Below are 19,675 nucleotides of genomic sequence, written 5' to 3'. Positions count from 1 at the left end.
GCTCAGGTCATGATCTCGGGGTCATGGGACTGAGCCCCGCCTCAGCCTCCGTGCTCAGTGAAGAGTCTACTTGAGTTTCTCTCTCCCTCTACCCCTCCCTGTGTGCTCTCTCTCTCAAATAAATAATCTTAAAAAAAAAAAAAAAGATATATTTAAAGGAAGTATTTGCCGGGGTGCCTGGGTGGCTCAGTCAGTTAAGCGACTGCCTTCAGCTCAGGTCATGATCCCAGGGTCCTGGGATCGAGCCCCGTATCGGGCTCCCTGCTCGGCAGGAAGCCTGCTTCTCCCTCTCCCAGTCCCTCTGCTCGTGTTCCCTTTCTCTCTCTCTCTCTGTCAATTAAATAAATAAAATCTTTAAAAATAAATAAATAAATAAAGGAAGTATTTGCCAAACACAGTACCAAGAAGTTTTGTAAAGAAAATTTCAAATTAAGGCTCTCCCTAAGGTCTTACACGTTCTTTTCTGTTCAAATGGCCAACATTGTTAAGATACAACAGGGTGAAATAAGCGTGTCAATCAGAGATACAGTGAGTGTATACAGGCTTGGAACAGAGCACAGTTAAAATATTCCAGTAAGTGAGACAATAATCTCCCAACCTCCCAACATGTAAAGGGGCAAGAGCTTCGCTGTAGTGTCAGGAGCATCTGTTCCTGAATTTCCCCACAATCTCGGCAATTTCTATACTTCTGATGTACAAAGGACATTGTATTATTTGTCTCCCTGCCAAAAAAGAAAAGGTGGGCTGGAGAAGCCAAAAGAGATTTTAAAAGCAAAACACTTAAGCCAATGGAAGCAGAGCTGATCACTCACTTCTACTTGGGCTTTTGCAGATAAGACACAAATCTCCGACAAGCCATAGAATCCTCCCCCAGCCCCTATTCCTGCTTTTATCCTTTGATACTGCAAGGGCTCCAGTGGGTCACCGCGCAGTAGTATCTTTTGGCAAAAGAACTTTCCTTAGGTTGAGTTAAGGCCTGGCCCTTCAGGGTTAATTAGAACCATACCACATAGTAGTGTTAGTGTGCTGCTAGAAAATGCCTGTGGTATGATGTTAAGCTTTCATTCTCCCCAAGAGACAATTAAATTTCTCATCTTTTCTTTACATACCAGTTGCTCATAATAGAAGACCAGCCTACAGTTTAAAAAAAGAAGGCCCAGAACTGGCCCACTGGTCAGTGCCCACAGCTGTGGCTGCCACCCTCCCCCAGCCTTTCTTCAGTAGAAAAGGCAAGACCGAAGAGGCAGTGGCACACTCTTCCTTCTCCTGCCAAGGTCTTCAATGTCAAAAATCTGCCATTTTTTCCAAGTCCAAAATGATCTCAGTGCCTCAGTGGGAAATGTTGAGACACTGCTCCACCACAGCAGGTCAAGAACCCAAAGGTAGAGGTGTGTTGCCCTGAAGGTTGCCTCAAACATACACTAGGAGGCCTAGCTGCCGTACTACCGATTTCTCATCCAGGTGTGCTTTTGCATAATTCAAATTCAGTAACCAAAGATTTGGGGTGAGGGGAGTAGAAGTAGACAAAGTGGGAAGAAAGAACCTAATTCACTTTTAAAAAATTGTCTTAAAAGAAAAATGAAAGTGACAGGCTTGTATATGGCTCAGAGACAGCTTACTCATAGACCTAGAGAAAGCCTCGTTATCTAGATCAGGCCAACGTTCACGGGGTGCTGACAACTCTAGAGAAGGCCAGAGGCAAAGGTTTGTGGCCTATCACTTGCGGGAAAGAAAATTTTCAGGACCCCCCCCCCGTCAAAATGAAATCAAAATCAACGTTCCAACAAAGATTTCACAGGTATCACAGATGTCAAATGTGTAATTTCTCAATTTAACCACGGCAACCACAGCAGACCTTAATCCAATGCTTGAGATAGCTAGAGCTATAGTCTAAGATGATTTTGTCTTTAAAAGATAAATGGGCAGGGGCGCCTGGGTGTCTCAGTCAGTTGAGCATCCGATCTTGATCTCAACTCAGGTCTTGATCTCAGGGTCGTGGGTTTAAGGCCCAGGTTGGTAAAGATAAATGGGCAGTTATTCTCAACATGTTTTAGTACGCAACTATAATTTTAATTTCAGAATCCTCAAAAAAAATCCTGAACTAAAACTTTTAAAAGACCCTTTCCCCCAAAGATGTGAGCTTTACCTAATCCCTTCATCACTATCATCCTAAGACTTCAGTTCCGTGACAATTTTTCTGAGCACCAATTATGTGCCAACTACAATGTCTAGCAATGCAAACAACACAGAGGAAAAACAAGCTTCTGTCCTAAATAAAGTTATCATGGCAGTGGGGAGATGGGGACGCAGAGAAGGAAGCCAGTTCTACTTGAACACAGGAAGAACATGGGAGATGTCATGCAAGAGTCCAAAGTACTACAGGGTACAGAGTACCTCTGAGGAAAGAGAGAGTATCTTCCAGTGGGGGGAGGGCGGGGACAAGGCTCTGACATGGTGTCACATGAAAGGAACATCCTGGGGAGCATCAGGAAGGAAAGGTAGGAGGATGTCAATAGGCAGATACAAAGTGTGTTCATGAAACAACCCATTCAGGGTAGAGCAGTGATTCCTAGACGTTTTAACTTTGTGAATTGGTAAAATTTCAAGTAAAGAAAAAATGATGGCGGTGGTAGGGGGAATGGAAGAAGTTGAAACAAGGAATATACTAAGCTAGGAACTGTTATCCCATAAAATTTGCTTGGGGAGAAAACTGAGCTAGAAATAGCCTTTTCTCCCTCAGAGAAACAAAATAGCAAGAATTTCATGGCAATTTATTTTTTATTTTGCCAATGACAGTGAGATAAATAATGACCATCTATTATCACCAGCATTTTACAAGTAAAAGAGCATTTGAATTCCAAAAATATAGGAAGCGCATCATCTCGGGAACTTAAAAAATGGCATTCCTTCTCACAAAAGGGCAGACTAGGAACCTCACACTGGTCAGGTGAAAGCTTGGCCACAGCCTGCTGGGTACACCAATTTAGGAGGCCCTGGGTTTGAGTGTAGGACTCCTGTAAGAAACAGAAGGAAATACAAGCTGACGCCTCACTGTAGGGAGTATGGAAGGATAGACTGAGAAAGATGTATTCAACTAGGCAAAGTGAAAAATAAGACTTTTAAGAGAAGGGGCAAGGGATTAGTGTGATTAATACCTAGAGCTATGCTCTATGATGATATTTGATCAAAGTGTACAGGGTAGAATGGGGGGCAGGGGTATAGCCCAAGCGAGGCTGGAAGTGTCCAGGCTGCCCGGGGCCCACTGCCAAGTCCAGGTGAGAAGTGTGGAGGGCCTATATGAGGGCGGTAGAAGAAAGAATGGAAGGGAGCTGGCAACAACTTATATGCAGGATTGGAGTAAAAGGAAAGAACCAAAGATGACTTCCAGGTTTTGAGCCTAGATAAATGAAAACAAAACAAAACAAAGCTGACGGCTGTGTTAACAGATACAGGAAAATTCATGAAAGGGTACGCGGTAAGAGGAGGAAATGAATTCATTTTGGGGGGAGGACATGCAGGGCAGGAGGTTGGGAAAGGCTGGGGGTATAACGAGATAGGAAGTTGGGGAGTCCTCCGTGGAAGGCTTGGAAGGGGGCAAGCCTACCTCCTTCATCACTTGGGGATTTTTAAACTCTTTCTACACGCCAAGCACTGTACTAGGTGCTAGGGATAGACAAAGAACAACAGAGCTGATACCTGCACTCACAGAGAGTCACTCTGGCAAGGAGACAGACCTTCAAGCAGTAATCACGCAGACGAGCGTGATTACAAATTGTATTAAAGTGCCTAATGTCCAAAAGAGAAAAAAAGAAAAAATCGAGAGCAGACACTTGGACGATGACTTCAACTAAAAGGCGAAATGAGGCTACCAATGGAAACAGAAGGCACAGTTAGAAGAGTAGGAAGCAAACTGGAGCAGACAGTTCCTGGAAGCTGGTAGAAGAATGAGTTTCAAGGGGCAAGTAATAAACAGTGCCAGATGCTGCTGAGAGGCCAAAGGGGGCAAGCACAGAGGAAGGGCCACCGGCCTGTTCGATGAGGAGGACAGGGTGACCTGGACGCAGTGTGAAGCCGGTGGAGCAGGATTTCAAGGGGTTAATGCCTGAGGACACAGACGCACAGGTGACAAGACTACTCTTTTAAGGGGTCAAACAACAAAGGAAAGGACAGGGACAGATGGGTGACTTGAGGAAGTCATGCATTTATGGGGTCTCCTTATTAGAAGGGGGACAATTTCAACAGAGGAAGAGAAAGAAAAAACCAGAGGACGTAAGAGAGAAGGCGACAATGGCAGGGGCTGGTCACAAGAGAGAAGGGAGGTATTCCAAGAAATCAACCACAGGTCAGAGCCGCCTCCGTGGGGAGAAGGGGAAAGGAAGTGAGGGAGGGCGACAGTGCCTGGAAATTAGAGACGGCAAGAAAGAAGGTCGAGGAAGCTCCTGTGGGGGGTGGTCTTTCCTGCAAACTACGGGAAGAGATGTGAGTAAGCCAACGACAGCTGGGACTCGAGGAGATGGCATCGGCCATCAGCTGGACATTCACTCAGCACACACTCCCTGGGGGCCTTCCATGTGCCAGAGAGTGTGCATACATGCCTGAGCATAAATGAAGTTAGCAGGCATGTGTTCTCCAGGTAAAAGGGAAACAGGCTGATTCTCTCGCTCTTGCATCTAGAAAAAGACTATAAGCAGTAACATGTGATAATTACACATCCTTTGAAGCTGATGTATGTGCTCATGGATGAGATGTCAGTATTGCAGGAGTCCAAGGTCCATTCCTCAGAAGGAAATGGATGGTGTTAGTTGACTTATTCCACAAACAAATACTGTGTGCCTGAGTATCAGATAAAGAAGCGCTGAAGAGGCAAGTCATGGTTCCTGTCCTCCAGAAGGTCACAATCAGAAGTGATGATCTGAATGCTTCTGCTCTTTCCACCATTTTGGTACATTTCACTGCTTGGAGCACTAGCTGAACCCACCATAACATTCTTTATGCTTTATTAGAAGCTAAGACTCTGGCCATCTGAAGATAGTTAACAAGATACGCTTCTGGATGCAACGTAACTTTACGGAATGGATTGGACCAGAGCTCCATAGCATGGTTTTTTAGTGCCATTAAGCCTCAAAATGAACTTTCTCTCTTTTGTTTTTTTAAGGATTTTCTTTTTAAGTAATCTTTGTACCCAATGAGGGGCTCAAACTTACAACCCCAAGATCAAGAGTCACGTGAGCTCCAATGACTGAGCCAGCCAGGCGCCCCCAAAATGAACCTTCTTAAAACCACTGCAGCTTTTAAAATTACAAATCATGTGCACATAACCCTGCATGTGTTCTTTCAACTAGAGTCACAAGAAAATCTATACTCCTTACTTTGGCCCTCGGAGGCCCTTCATGACGTGGCCCCCGCCACCTCTTTACCAAGCCTTATATGTATATTTTTAATGTTTAAAAACACTTTTAAGCTAGCAACGAGCATCTCACCTCACCTTCCTGGTCCAAAGCAAAACAGTGTAAAAAAACCAAACCCAATTTCAGCTTAATGCCTACCATGTCCATGTAATCATTCGTTAAGTACTAAATATCACAAGGGGGGAAAATAGTGCTTCACACTCATACTGACACATTTATTCCCCTAATTCTCTTGATGAGACAGTTGAATGATTAATAGCATGTATCGATATTATAAAAACGTGATTAATGACTTTTTTGAGATTAAAGCACCATCATCTTGATTATTTGGTAAAGAAAAGCCTATCAACTAACTTTCAAGTTGGGTAATTTACTCCATTAAAATCAGCTACGGTGTTTCAAGATTTAATGTATTGTTCAAATTCATGTATGCAAACAAACCCATTAAAATTCAGGAGACTTCACTCAGAAACTCACTGCACTTAAAATTCAGGGCCCTAACAGAGGACAGTGAGCTGGAATATTTAAATTGAAACATTTGTCCCTCCTAGACAGGGTACTATGCACTGTTTTTTGTTTTTGTTTTTGTTCTCACCCAAAGGAAGAATTCAAGATGCCCTGGGAGTCGGCAGTAGCCAGAAGGCTGCAGAGAATTTACTCCTTACATTACACTGAAATGCTGTCCCTGAGGTCAAGGGACACCTTGGCTGCTCTTGGACACCTTCTTAAAGCCAGCCAAGGCCAGGGACAATCCCCTTCACTCCGAGAAGGAGGTTAAAGACAAATATTTCTTTCTTTCTTTTTTTAAATTTTATTATGTTATGTTAATCACCATACAATACATCATTAGTTTTTGATGTGATCCACGATCCATTGTTTTCGTATAACACCCAGCGCTCCATGCAGTACGTGCCCTCCTTAATACCCATCACCGGGCTCACCAATCCCCCCCTCTCCTCTCCCCTCTAGAACCCTGTTTGTTTCTCAAGAGTCCATAAGGACAAATATTTCTAATTCTGGCTTTGTAAAATGCATGTGGGCCACAACTTTCAGAATGAGTTTTCTAGAAAGCTGAAGGACACCCCAGTAAGTAAAGCAGAATGTTCCCATTCATAATTTCTATGGAACTCACTCTAACAAGTGCTTCTTAAATTACCTGGAAAAAACAAAACCCCTCACCAATTACTGAGGCTGGCCGCATGCCGGACCCTGTGCTAAACGCTTTGGTACAGTACCATCATTAAAGCACCTCACAGCAGTCCTCTGCACAAGAGGACAACTGATACCAAGGAGGTCAAAAGACTTGGTGCTATCACCCAGCTGCTCAGGACACCTGGCACCACACTGCCTCCTTGAAGATGTCTTTTTTTTTTTTAGTATTTTTGAGTCACTGGTGGTGTAGAAAGGCACAGGGGTTAAAAGCAGACTCTGGAACAAGACTGAGTGGATTCAGATCTGGGTTGTTTCAGTACTTACCAGCTGTGGACCGCTGAGAAGTTCAACCATTGTGTGACCCCATTACCTCTTTTGGAAAATGGGAATAATAAAAGAATGCACCTACGAGATTGTTTGGAGAATGACATGGATCAATCCATGAAAAATGTTAAGCCATGTAAAATGCCCAGAACTGTACCTAGTATATAGTAGGTACTCAATAAATGTTGGCTCTTATTAGAAGCAAGTGCTCTAACAAGGAAGCCCCGAGGGATTGCCAAGGTCCTCCCTCACAGCTGTCTGGACCTACCCTCAGTGAACTGGGGCTGAGTTCACTCACACACATGCCTTTTGTGTGTGTGTCCCATGCGCCGAAGAGAATATGCACAAGATGATGCATTTCATTCTCAAAATAAAATGAAACCCAAATCCTGAAACGGAGTTACTATCCTTCCTTCATCAATAAAGAAAATGCTTAAATCATTTGCCCAAGGCTCTCAAACAGGACTTTAACTTGAGTTTGTCTCAGCAGCCCAAGTTCTTTTATCTACACCATGTTATTTTGTGTTCCTAAGTCTACTTTTCCATTTTGTCAGTGAATCCTTTGGTTATCACTCAGGATCAGAGTTTTGGAAGGGTCTTTAGAGTGTATCGCACACGACACTCCCTTTTTGCTTCTGAAGAAATGGAAGCCCCAGGAAGTTACTACAAAGCTGCCAACAGTCCTATGACGAGTGTCCCTGCTGCAGTGGCACACCGCCACTTTTTCCTCTTGGACGCTGGTGGCCTGCCTCTCGGAGGCGCTCAGCTCTGCTCCTAATCTTCTAGGGGCTCAGAGAAACAAATGGCCACGGTAAAAATGCAGAATGCGAAAGCTAAATGAGAGACCCAGGGGCTCCCCTAGCAGGCGACTCCATGAGTTTTAGCAGATGGGACTTTTTTTTTTTTTTTAAATCAAGTTTAGCTCCCCGGGGCCTTTCTGTTTTTTGGCTTACCGCGGCATTCTGGAAACTCGGGGTTTGCAAACCAATCAGGTGTTAATCTAGTCTACAATGTCCCCGCGATTCTGAGGAAAACTGCCAACCAGGGCTTTACAAACAAAACCCAGAGTAGAGACGATTTCACCCTGGAAGAAAAAAAGACAGGACAGGACAGGCTAGCACAAAGTTTACACCTCGTTTGTCAAAGGAAAGAAGCTGACGATTAAAGCAGCTACGCCTAGCACGTTATGGTCTAAGGCCAACAACATACAAGCGTAACAACCAACGGCCCCCTGCGGAGACGCAGTGCTGCGATGCTGTCATGATTCGTTCCCTTTCCACAAGAGAGCTGGATCCGTAATTAAACTCTGTCCCTCCCTGCCCCCATTCTGCTGTGCACGTATCTGACTGCTTCCTCAGGGACCACGTTGGAGGCCAGCAGACAAGCGCAACCCACAAGTCCGCGGACCTCCCGGGGCCAACAGGCAAGGCGATGCGTGTTGGCGTTAGCTGCACAGGAGCTTGTCTGCGGAGAGGCTGATTTCACCTTTCCGTGCAACACACTTCTCAAATCACTTTACACAGCTGTGACAGACCACTGAAAGGGACTGCTACTACAGGCTCAGTGCCAATACAGTCAGTCCCACGGGAAACTCTGGGACCCGATCTGGGAGGAGCAGGTTGGTGTAGAGAGAGTGTGGTCGTGGCCCCTCTGAGACTTACTTGATTGATCAAGTCAATTACTCTCTCAGAACCTTAGCTTCCAGAGCAGGGAGATAGTAAGCTCTATCCACAGATGCCGTTACTGAGGAGTTTAAGTAGAGATGTAAGTGAAGGCACGTTGGGAACATAAGGGTCCCAAGTGAGAGATAAGAGGCAACTGATACTGTCTGCTAATCTAACTGCATACAAAGTCCAGACCCTTGAGCAGGTTTAAAAGTCCATCACAACCTGCCCTCTAATTACCTTCAACTTCACCTCCCACCTCACTTGAGGCTTCAGCCGAACAGGATGTCTTTGAGTTCCTCCAGAGGGCTGTGCCGTCTGGTGCACCTGCGGCGGGAGCCCTTCCTCCCCGCACTCTCCCATTCTACCCAACTAAGTCCTCCTCCAGGTTCTGATCTTAGCTTAAACGCCATTTCCTCCTAGAAACTTTCCTCTACCTCTCCTCCACGTTTTCACAGCCCTTCTATTTACCGCTTTGGAGCCCTCTTCATCATTGTGTTGAATTGCCCGGATACTTGTTACTCTTTCCCCTTTCAAAATTTTGCAGACGAAAGCATGCTGCTGAATGAGTGAATTTAGTGAAAATAAAAATGACTTACTGTCTTACATTAGTACATGACTAACAAAATCTCCGCAGTTCCCACCCTAAACTTTATAAGCAACCTCACCCCACTGGCAGCCTCCCCTTGTAACCGATAAGAAAGCAAAGATCACGAGAAGAAGGTACAAGGTTTGACCACAAGCTAATGGTTAATCAAGGGCAGAGATGTGCTTGGACCCTGTATCTCCTGGTTCAATCCCTGAATTTTCTCCTACAAAATGTTGGCTTATGTCCAGATTTTACGCTATGCCACTGGTGTCTTTTCATAGCAAGAGAACTGAAGGCAGATGAGGTGTAAGAGAAAAGAGACTTGAAATTGGTCCAAAACCTGATGCTCAAGGCCTGGCTCTGTGGGACCTGCCCATCTCCATGCCTCCAGGCCTCGGGCCCCTCATCTGTCAAATGGAAGTTTAGCACCAGCAAACCTAAGCAGCAAAAAAGTTTCTTGGCTTTTTAGATTGTTTTTCACCTACCTCACCATGTTTTATGTAAAGAAAATGAGATAATTGGAAAATACTTTATACATCTCTTCTCAAAGAAATATTTTTCCAGCTTTCCACGTGGTTAATTTTTTGGTGACGTTTAGCTTTATTATTCAAACCAAAGCATTTTTTAGAGGGGAGGAGGGGCAGAGGGAGAGGGCAAGAGAGAATCTTAAGCAGGCTCCACGCCCAGGGCGGAGCCGGAGATGGGACTCCATCTCAGGACCCTTTGATCTCGACCTGAGCCGAAACCAAGAGTTGGACACTTAACCGACTGAGCCACCCAGGCGCCCTGAACCAAAGCATTTTTTAAGGACAGGATTCAAATTCATTAAGCAATCTCTTTAGGACTACAAAAAGTTTAACCAATTTACAAGATCAACACAGGTTTGGCTGGAATTAACTAGTGCTACTATTTCTTCCTTCTGTCTTCATGTCATCAAGACACCAGTGTTCACCTGCAAAAAGAACCCCTGCCCATAGTCATTAACTGAAGAAAAAAAGGACAAACCCTTTCTTCTTTACAGACACTACTTGATTTCATAGACTCACAGAATGCTGCAGCCAGAAGAGACTTAGGAAAACCATCGAAGCCTGTATCTGCCTTTCACAATGAGAAACCAGGCCCAGGCTAACTCCTTGGGAGGGGCATAAGCAGGACGGATTGCAAACACACACCAGTTGTTTTTCAGAGTATTACATATTTTGCAATAATAGATGATTTGAACAAAAAATGTGGTAAATCACATACTGAGATCACAACACAAATTTAAAATGTAATGGTATCTGTCAAAGTTGAAGGCCGAAGGGCCAAGACAGAGACACACCTGATATTATGTATGCATGTTTTAAAATTTGATTATAATGGAATTTTCTGGAAGTGAAAGAGATTATCTTGCTTGTCCCACCAATTTTCCATGCTTCTGTAAGACTAGAAATTTTCAAAACAATAGTAAGTAGACAAAAGGGGAAATGCACTCACTGAAATTATTTGTTTGTGGACAACAACCTAATCTGTCACCGTTCGTTACTGGCTGTGACTGAGACAAGCACCAATTTTTTACTAACTAGTTCTAAACAATACAAGACAGCAATGAAGTCAAAAGTCACTATTAATCCTCACACCCTTTTATAATTATCTCTTTCCTTAAAGATTTTTAAATAATCTCTACACCCAATGTGGGGCTTGAACTTACAACCCCGAGATCAAGAGTCACACGCTTCTCCGACTGAGCCAGCCAGGTGCCCCAGTCTTCACACTTACATACAGAAGTTTCTAACTCCTTCCCAGTAGTTCCTCCAACTACCAACAAAAGCAAAAAGAAGGAGTAGTCAAAGAAATGGAGAGGGGCAGAGGGCAGAATGTTGTTTTCATTCTTTTCCTCTTCCCAATCCAACCCCTATCCCCAAACCCTGGTAAGAGCGAGGTGTTAGTGGAGCCTGAACTGGGACAGTGGTCTGAATCATTCCAAAACGGAAAGAGTTAACTCTCAGTAAGAAATTGTTTTCCATGCCATCTCAAGATTCTATTCAGAGACCTTTAGAAAAGAAAAAGTAAAAAATTCCTTGTTGAAAACCATAAACAGTTACCCCATCCAAATTCAGAGGCAACAAACAAATTACAGTAGGGTTAGTCACTGACCGCTCACAATGCAAACCCTTCTATTTACTTTTTGTGATGGAGCTTGTGTACTTGTGTGTGTGAGATTAGAATATCTTGTAATACCTATTCCAGATAAATTTTGCATAGGGCCATAAGAAACAAACTCTTACAATTCAACTCTTAAATAGATCACCCTATACTTCATGTCACAACGTGAGTGTGTATTTTAGAGAGTGTTCCTCCACTTCATATATCAGGAAAACATCTATAAGTCATTAAAATAATCACTGCCAAGTTCTTTGCCAAAATATGCAAAATCACAGTGGGCCGTGGGGAAGTCCCACCAGTCCCAGCTTCGCCCCAGAAAGTTACGCACCACGACACACTGCTTGACCGCTTCGTGGCTGGTTTTCACCGTGATGAGGTGGGATTCCATCCGTAGGCCGGCTTTTGCAAACAAAGTGCTTGGAAGTCCTGCAATGCTGTCACCAGGCTGCAACTAGCACTATCCTACCCCCTCTCTCAGGGAGAGCAAGCCTAAATTTGATCAACGTGAGGACATAGAGAGCTTTAGCGTGTGTTCCTCGGGAACCAAGGATTAACATTCTGGGCTCTGAGGAAGATGAGAGCTTGGAAAATGTCCGAAGGTTCAGCAACAGGTAAATCCCAAAGCGCCCGGTCACACTGATGCAGAATGCTACAGGTAAGGCAGCGAGAAAATAGGTATTTCATCACAGCCAAGTGACAGGTCTGCTGCAGAGAAGAGCTTCCCACTGCCCCTTACCACTTTATGTGGCTTCCCAAAGGAAGTCCTGGGTAATTAAAAAAAAAAAAAGGCAGACATGTCTTCCTCTAAAGACAATCAGGTACCTACTTCCTTGAAGGTTCTTATTAATTCAACTCAAAATAAGAAAAATCCCCCGAGGGACGCCTGGGTGGCTCAGTCATTAAGCGTCTGCCTTCGGCTCAGGTCATGATCCCGGGGTCCTGGGATGGAGCCCCGCGTTGGGCTCCCTGCTCGGCAGGAAGCCTTCTCCATCTCCCACTCCCCCTGCTTGTGTTCCTGCTCTCGCTGTCTCTGTCAAATAAATAAAATCTTAAAAAAAAAGAAAAAAAGAAAAATCCCCGACACAAAATGAGCAGAGGAAAAGGATACATCTCCAGATACAACATATCCAATTATCATTCCCCGATACTATTTTTAATACTGAAGTTGAGTCCTAAGATGATGGACAGCAAACTTACTCACTTGCAAGAAGAGATGGCAAATGTGTAGGGCCAAGCCACGCACCCTCTCCCTCCACCGGCGCGGCGGAGGTCAGGGGTCCATCACAGCTCCTGGCCTCGCGGAGCTCAGCAGGCTACACCAGGTAGCTAGGAGGGGGGCGGGGGCGTGCCACCGGTCCCGCCCCTGCCCAGATTTGTGCTGAAGTCTGGTTCAGCCCAGCTTTGCATATTTCTCAACATAAGCTGCCCAAATACAGAAATGGGTCTTCAGAGAAAGCCACTTCGTGACAGTAAAACCCTTCATTTAAGCCATAAAGTGGTCATTTTTTTTCTACCTTCTGTAATTTTACAAAGTTCCTAGGAACAGAAAACCTAACTGTAAACATTCGTTTTACTCTAGACCCTATGCCATTCCAGTGACATACGCAAGAAGTTCTATACAATAAGTGTTTATATTCATCTCTTTAAAAACAGAATTTGGCTTTATTCAACCCAAATGCGCAGCCCGGTTCCAATCCACTCACTACCCTGTCACTCAAACAAGCACTGGGCAGAATACAGACACAAACAGAGCTCCATCTGCTAATTAAAACTGGGCATGAAACTGTTAACAGGCATCTGTTGCATTGTTTGAAGCTAATGGGCAGAGACAAAGCTGAAATGGCTCTTCTAAAGCAAACCCAGTGATTTCATTCATTTTCTATTTGGTATTTATGTCAGTGGGGGATTGGAAGCTGGGTGTTAAACAGCTTATTATGGAGACTAAAATTTAAGTGATATCCTACCTAGTCTAAAACATCCCTTTAAAACCAATAGAAAGATATATAACATTTTATGCTGAGGAAAATACCATTCTTGTTTTAAGAATTCCAATTAAGCACTTCTGATCGTTATCTCAGACATAATCTAATTATAACACCATGAAAGAGAATAATAACCAAAATTCAAGCAATGCTTTATAGCTCATATAGGGCTTTCACAATGCATCCACCAAGCCATTCATGCATCCAGCTGAGGAGTCACTTAACACGAGCCTTGGAAATTTAAAAGGTGAATAAGGCTTGATTCCTGCCCTAGGGAATTCACAGCAACCCTGAAAAGTTGGTATAATATTATTAGACTCTATTATAGATGAAGGAACTAAGGCCCTGGAAGGACAAGTGACTCACCAAGGCCAGAAAGCTAGGAATGGCAGATGCCAGGACGTGAACTGACTGCAGACCCCACTGCTCCTCTTAATTCACCATGCTCTTTCCCTAACACCAGATGTGAAACAGTCCACTTCATCGGCTACTTCCATTTCAGAAGTTCCCCATGATGTTAGGCTCCACAGTATTACTCACCACCTGAAATCCACTTCTCCATCCCCCCTCCAAGCTTCTCCTCATCCTGTATGAAATCTCTTTCCTGCAGAACCCTCCAATTTCTAATAATACACACAAGAGAGTTGGTCCCCAGAAAGGCTCTGTGTGCAGGCAGGCAGGCCTCAACTAGACCCAGCCTCAGGCCGTGCCAGAGCCCCCCCACCCCCCGCCCCCCACCGCCCCAGGTCAGTCTTCCGCTTCTGGTTCCATGGTTCTTTTCAGATCCAGTTATGGGATCATGCAAAAATCAACTGCTACATTTTTCCTGGTCTTCAAAAGCTAGACTTATTTCCCTCGAAGACAATATCCAAACCTATTTCCCTCTAGCTTTCTCAGTGGGTGCAAACAATCTTGGCACTCCTGCCCAACCTCCTCCCTGATTTGCTTCCAGGCAGAACAACTGGCAAAACTCTTTTTTGTAAAGTACGCTTAGTCTTAAAACATATCCATAGTGTATCCAAGACTCAGTTTCCCCACACCCACTCTTTATTTACTGAAGGGCTTTTCCCATTCCCTAGAACACTAATTGAGGAGGTTAAGTTTAACCCTTTATTATCAAGCTTTAAGCTCTACTTTTGCTGAAACCATACTGTTAGGAACGCTATCGCTTAGATGGAAAATCTACTGACGGCTTCAAGAGAACACAATGACATTAAAATGAGGCTTTATGTACAAAATGTTCAATTTGAAGTTGCATGTTCCTTGTGTATTTCTGTTTGAAAGGCTGAAACCAAGGAAAACAACTACGAAAATTAAAATCCACTTGCTCTACGTATCTGGATGATGCTCAGCCAAATGCTGATGACAGCTTGGATAAAAATGTAAATATGACAAAGTTTGTTTTTCAGTCAATAAGTCTTGGTAACAGCCTTGAATTGCTACCAACCAAAACCAGTTTTTAATTTTAGGCTGGGGTCGACAAACTTTTTCTATAAAGGAACAGTTAGTAAATATTTTTATAAGCTTTGTAGATCACATATGGTCTCTGTTGTATATTCTTCTTTGTTTTATATTTTAATAACCCTTTAGAAATGTTAACTAGTCTTCCAAAGGCACAAAAACTGCAGGCCACATTTGGCCCAGGGCCAGACTTTGGCAACCCCTGATTTTAGGAAAAGTGAATCCGAGCAAAAAATGCAGCGTTACAGAATAAAATATCCAGAAGTGCTCTGATGAGACCAGGCTGCAATAATTAACCAGCATACTGCTATTAACATGATTTCATTAGCTATTTTGCACGTGGAAGGAATTTTAATGACAGGATGCACTTTGATCTCTCAACCCGTAACTAGGGACACAAAAGAAAGGGCAAAGGACGGCTATCATATGCAGAGTTATCCCAGGAGAAATTCCTCCCAGCAAAGCATAAAGGCAAAATCTAATTCCTCCCTGGAAAAGGTGGCGACCTGGATTTATGGGGCCGATCAGACTGACGAGAAATAGCTGCAGCTCAACTGTGAGAAGTCACACACACTTGAATTGGGGGCTTCACGAGAAGTTCTGCTACAACCAGCTGTGGGATCTGTGTCAACTTAACCTTAGTTTTCCTACATACAAAATTGGGGCAGAGGTAGAAAGTATAATCTCCAATTCTTTCTGCTATCAAACTATGACTAGACTCAATACTGAAACCACTCAGGAAATACCCCACCAAGAAGAGCAGGGAGGGCAGGGGAGAGAGCAAAGGAAGAGGCTCACGTTGTCCAGTTAGGGCTAGGTTTTCTCTTTCTGTTCTGGCAGCACCTTGCTCAGTACAGGCCATTCCAAGGTGTCAGTATGGCCTCATATCAATAGTCAACTGGACCCACATCCCACATGAAATATAATGCATAGCTGACTGTATTACTGTTTCCTAGTTGTCTTAACATCACATCTTACAGACATTTAAAACATTAATTATGGTTATGTAGGAGGTTTGGGGGAGCTCATGGAAAAACTTTTTTTCAGGGGCACCTGGGTGGCTCAGTCGGTTGAGCTCCTGCCTTCAGCTCAGGTCATGGTCCCAGGGTCCTGGGATCAAGCCCCGCATCGGGCTCCCTGCTCTGCTGGGAGCCTGCTTCTCCCTCTTCCTCTGCCCCTCCCACCACCCCCCACGCCCACCCCACTGGTGCTCTCTCTCTCTCTCTCTCAAAGAAATAAAGAAATAAATCTTTAAAAAAAAATTAAGAAAGAGAAAAATTTTTTTCAGTTCTCAAACCTCTGAATTGAAAGGCTGGTTGGTCCTAGGCACTGGGCCTATAATTTCAAATGGATACATCATCCCTACTCAATAGTTAACAAATATTATCTGACTGATACACTTTAAGATTCCCAATGGGTTCAGGTGAAAGATAACACACCCTCCACCACCCCCAAGAGCAGAAAGGAAATGTGGGGAGATGGGATCTCAGAGAAGGTAGCAGAACCTTAGAGAAGTGAGAAGAAAGTACTCATGAGACAGCCATGTCTGTGATCCAAATGACTGTCTCCTTCCTTTCATGATGGCCGAATCACTACCAAACAGGATCTAAAGATGGCAGATGCCTTTTTTTAAAAATGACTTGAACTTTGACAAAGCAGTATTAAGACTAAACATGTATCTGCACGGGAAGAAACAAGCACACATGCATATCTAACAATCTCACACACACAAACCTCAGGTATTAAGAAATGGCTTTTTCCTGTGATGCTGACCTTATCAGGTTTAGTCAGCAAGGCTGTGGCAGACCCTGTCAAAACCCAGTCAGAAAAGCCCAGGAACTTATACACTTAGGTACCTCAAAAAATAATTATGTCTGCGAGGACACGGACCACCAACTCTTACCTCAACAACTTCAGATCACCAGCGGATGGGGGAGAGGGTTGTGGGGAGTGGGTATTGCTGCTAGAGATGGGGACACTCCAAGCCTACGATTGCGGTTAGTGAACATGTGGAACTTTTTTTCACTAGAATGGTGTTAATATTCAGCTTCTTTTCCCAGCTTAATTTCAAAAGCAAAGCATTAGGTTTCAGGTAAAAAAACTTTTCTGCTGTTTGAAGGCACTGTGATACGGCTTCCTGTAGGGTTCTGTGGCTAAATAAGAGGCATGGATTTCCCCTCCTCCATGTCAACTGAAGACACAGCTCAGAGCCTCTTTTAACCACATCCACCCCACAGAAAATACAAAGACCAAGATCACATTTGAGACTCATCCCAATGAATGTCTACCTTATGCTCCACACAGTTTCAGAACACTGGTTTTCCTGCCTTCATAGCTGCAATCCTTCATGGAACCAATTTCAATTAAAAAAAAAAATCCATACAAGAAAAGATTCTAAGCCATGAGCATGAAAAGTAATTTTTAAAAGCTACTATCACAAAAGGAAGCAGATACCCATACAGGAAATGTGGGACAAAAATTAAGGCAAAAAAAAAAAAAGGAAACTAATAAAGCTATTTCAAATGAGCGAAAGTCAGCTAAGGAGCTTAACAGAAACTACAGCAGTGAGACTCACTCACTTGACACAGGGGAATGCTTCTGGGACGGTCACACGAAGAATGGACAAAAGGCTACCCACTCAACTTGTTAGAAATTGTCCTTTACCATCTGGACTGCACCATGCATTCAACAATGTAAAAGGTTTATTCGGAGTTTTGAAATTAGTACCAGCATCCAAAACTAACGTCCTTTAGTTGCTGTGACAGCTCCCACCAAATCTCTTAGGAATATACTTGAGACATGACATTTAAAATCTGCTTCCTCAGAAAAGAAAAAGTCCCACTCAAGAATGACTGCCAAGAACTTGCAACTCAAACTTCCCTAAACCCAGACATCATAACACCAGGGAGGTTTCAGAGCACTCAATCCATCTGAAAGAGGCCAGAACAAACAAACATAGACTTCCCTAGTTCTCAATTTTAAGAGCGCTCTATACCTAAATATTCTTTTTTTTAATGGTAAATTATCCTTAAAACACACAATTTTCAAATACAATTGTTACCATAGCACCACAACAATCCCAGAAATTCACGGTGAAATATGCTATAAGAACCATGTGAAAGGTGCTTAAGTGAGCTACTATTAGAAACCACAAACATCACCCAGACAACGAAAAGCTAAGATTCTTAAGGTACTTAATTAACTGCAGCTATTTAACAAAGGAGATGATGTTAAGGTCACTCGTGCAGGCAGCTTAAAACCAGCTTTGATTTGCTCTTCAGTTTATGCTAAATTACAGATCTCCTTACCTGAACACAAAGTCTGCCAGGACAAAAGTAGAAAGGACAGCTCCCCGCCAAGATCAGGAAAAACGATTAATCAATTCAAAGTAATTGGGGGGTACACTGTAGTGATTTATTTAGCAAGTAATAATTAAAACCAAGGCAAAACGCATAGGGAGGCAGGCAAAATGTTAAGATCAATTCCTCCACTGAGAAGTTATTAAACATTCAAGCCCAAGAATTTACAAAGTTGAGAAGTGATGCTTCTCAGGAGATGGTAGTAAAGGAGTGAACCATATTTTCCTGACCACACCACTCCCCAAAGTCACCAATTCTCTTAACACCAGTTAAGGGGCTCACAGAACAATTTAATACTCTCTGGACATTATTCCACCATTCGTCACGTTTTGCTCTTTCTCCTGCACTTGAGCCAAAGGAAAGGGAGAGAGAAAATGGTAACCAGGGTTCCCAGTTACTGGAGAAAGTCCTGTGCCCCATGCTTTCTTCCACTTCCTCTCCCGTTCCCATTTTCTCTGTCTTCCCTGCTCAGCCTCTGGAGTGTATATTCTGCTTCCCTTTTTCCTTTCTCTCTCACACCCAGCTTTCCTTTACTTTCTCCAGCACCTGTCCTGGCTCCGACCTCTGATCCCCTGAACTCTTCTCTCCATCCTGCAATTTTTGTTCTGCCCCTCCCATGACAAGAGATACAGACCTCTTGCGGCCAGTGCCCCCCATCCCTCACCTCCCGATCACTCATTCCTCCGAATTCCCTTCCGATTGTTGGGCTCTCACCCCTCTCGTCCCTTGTGTCCTCTGTTCTTTTACTTCACGTCCCTCCCATTCCCCCAAAGCTTCGTTTCCCCTTCGCATTTCCTTCCTCTTTCCTGTCTTTTAATCCATTTCACACCCACTATCCCCTTCTCTTTCTCCATGAGATTTCGTGTCTCCCGCCCCCCACTTTGTCCCGCTAAGACCTTACCCTGTCACCCTCCCAACCCTCTCATTTCCCCCAATACCCCTAGTCCTTGTTGCTCTGGTTCCCCTTCCCCTTCCTTTGCCCCCAAGTTCCCTCTTCACCCCGCCCCCAGACTCACGTCCCCGCCCGCCCCTCTCCCTCACTCCTTCACCCTCTCCTACTGCCCTCGCCGCCCTGCTGTCCCCGGGGTCCCCTCTCTGGGGCTCCCAAGCCCTCCTCCAGCCCGCTCCCCGGCCCGCCTGCACCCGCCCCCCGTATCGCCCTCACTCCCCGTCCCCGGCCGCGGCCCCTCCCTCACCGATGGTGGAGATGAAGGTGGTGTTGAAGGCGTCCTCGGAGAAGCGGAACAGGAGGCAAGTCTTGCCCACCCCCGAGTCGCCGATCAGCAGCAGCTTGAAGAGATAATCGTACGTCTTCGCCATCTTCTCGCTCCGGCCCTCTGACCCGGGAGCGAGAGAAGCGGCGGAGAGAGGCGGGGAGGGGGCCGCGGGCGAGGGGGCGTGTCCGCCTAGCCACCGCCGCTCGCCCCGCCCTGCGACCCGCCCCTTCCCTTGGAGAAGGCCTGCGCGCCCCGCCCCGCGCGGCCAATCCGCGGGGGCTTCGTCATCACCGCCCGCGTCCCAGGGTTCGATGGGACTTGTAGTTCCTTGGAGGAGCCTCGGGCGTGCCCGGCGCCGGCTGTCCGAGCAGCCC

The 19,675-nt window shown here is 44.7% G+C and overlaps 1 protein-coding gene across 1 annotated transcript in view; it reads right to left on the bottom strand.

The window, feature by feature from the left end:
* RAB8B (RAB8B, member RAS oncogene family) overlaps positions 1-19,475 on the bottom strand; it is a 57,435-nt gene extending 37,960 nt beyond the window's left edge. Inside the window, exon 1 of the mRNA XM_025884486.2 lies at positions 19,281-19,475. Coding sequence (XP_025740271.1) covers positions 19,281-19,404 — 124 coding nt within the window. The 5' untranslated portion in view covers positions 19,405-19,475. The remainder of the gene's footprint in view (positions 1-19,280) is intronic.
* Positions 19,476-19,675: the final 200 nt, after the last annotated feature.

The sequence above is a fragment of the Callorhinus ursinus genome, unplaced genomic scaffold (assembly GCF_003265705.2).
Source record: "Callorhinus ursinus isolate GAN/ISIS: 27379988/994484 unplaced genomic scaffold, GSC_fseal_2.0 scaffold25, whole genome shotgun sequence".
NCBI lineage: Eukaryota > Metazoa > Chordata > Mammalia > Carnivora > Otariidae > Callorhinus > Callorhinus ursinus.
The sequence above is the reverse complement of the archived record's forward strand: the minus strand, read 5'-3'. Positions and strand labels throughout refer to the sequence as shown.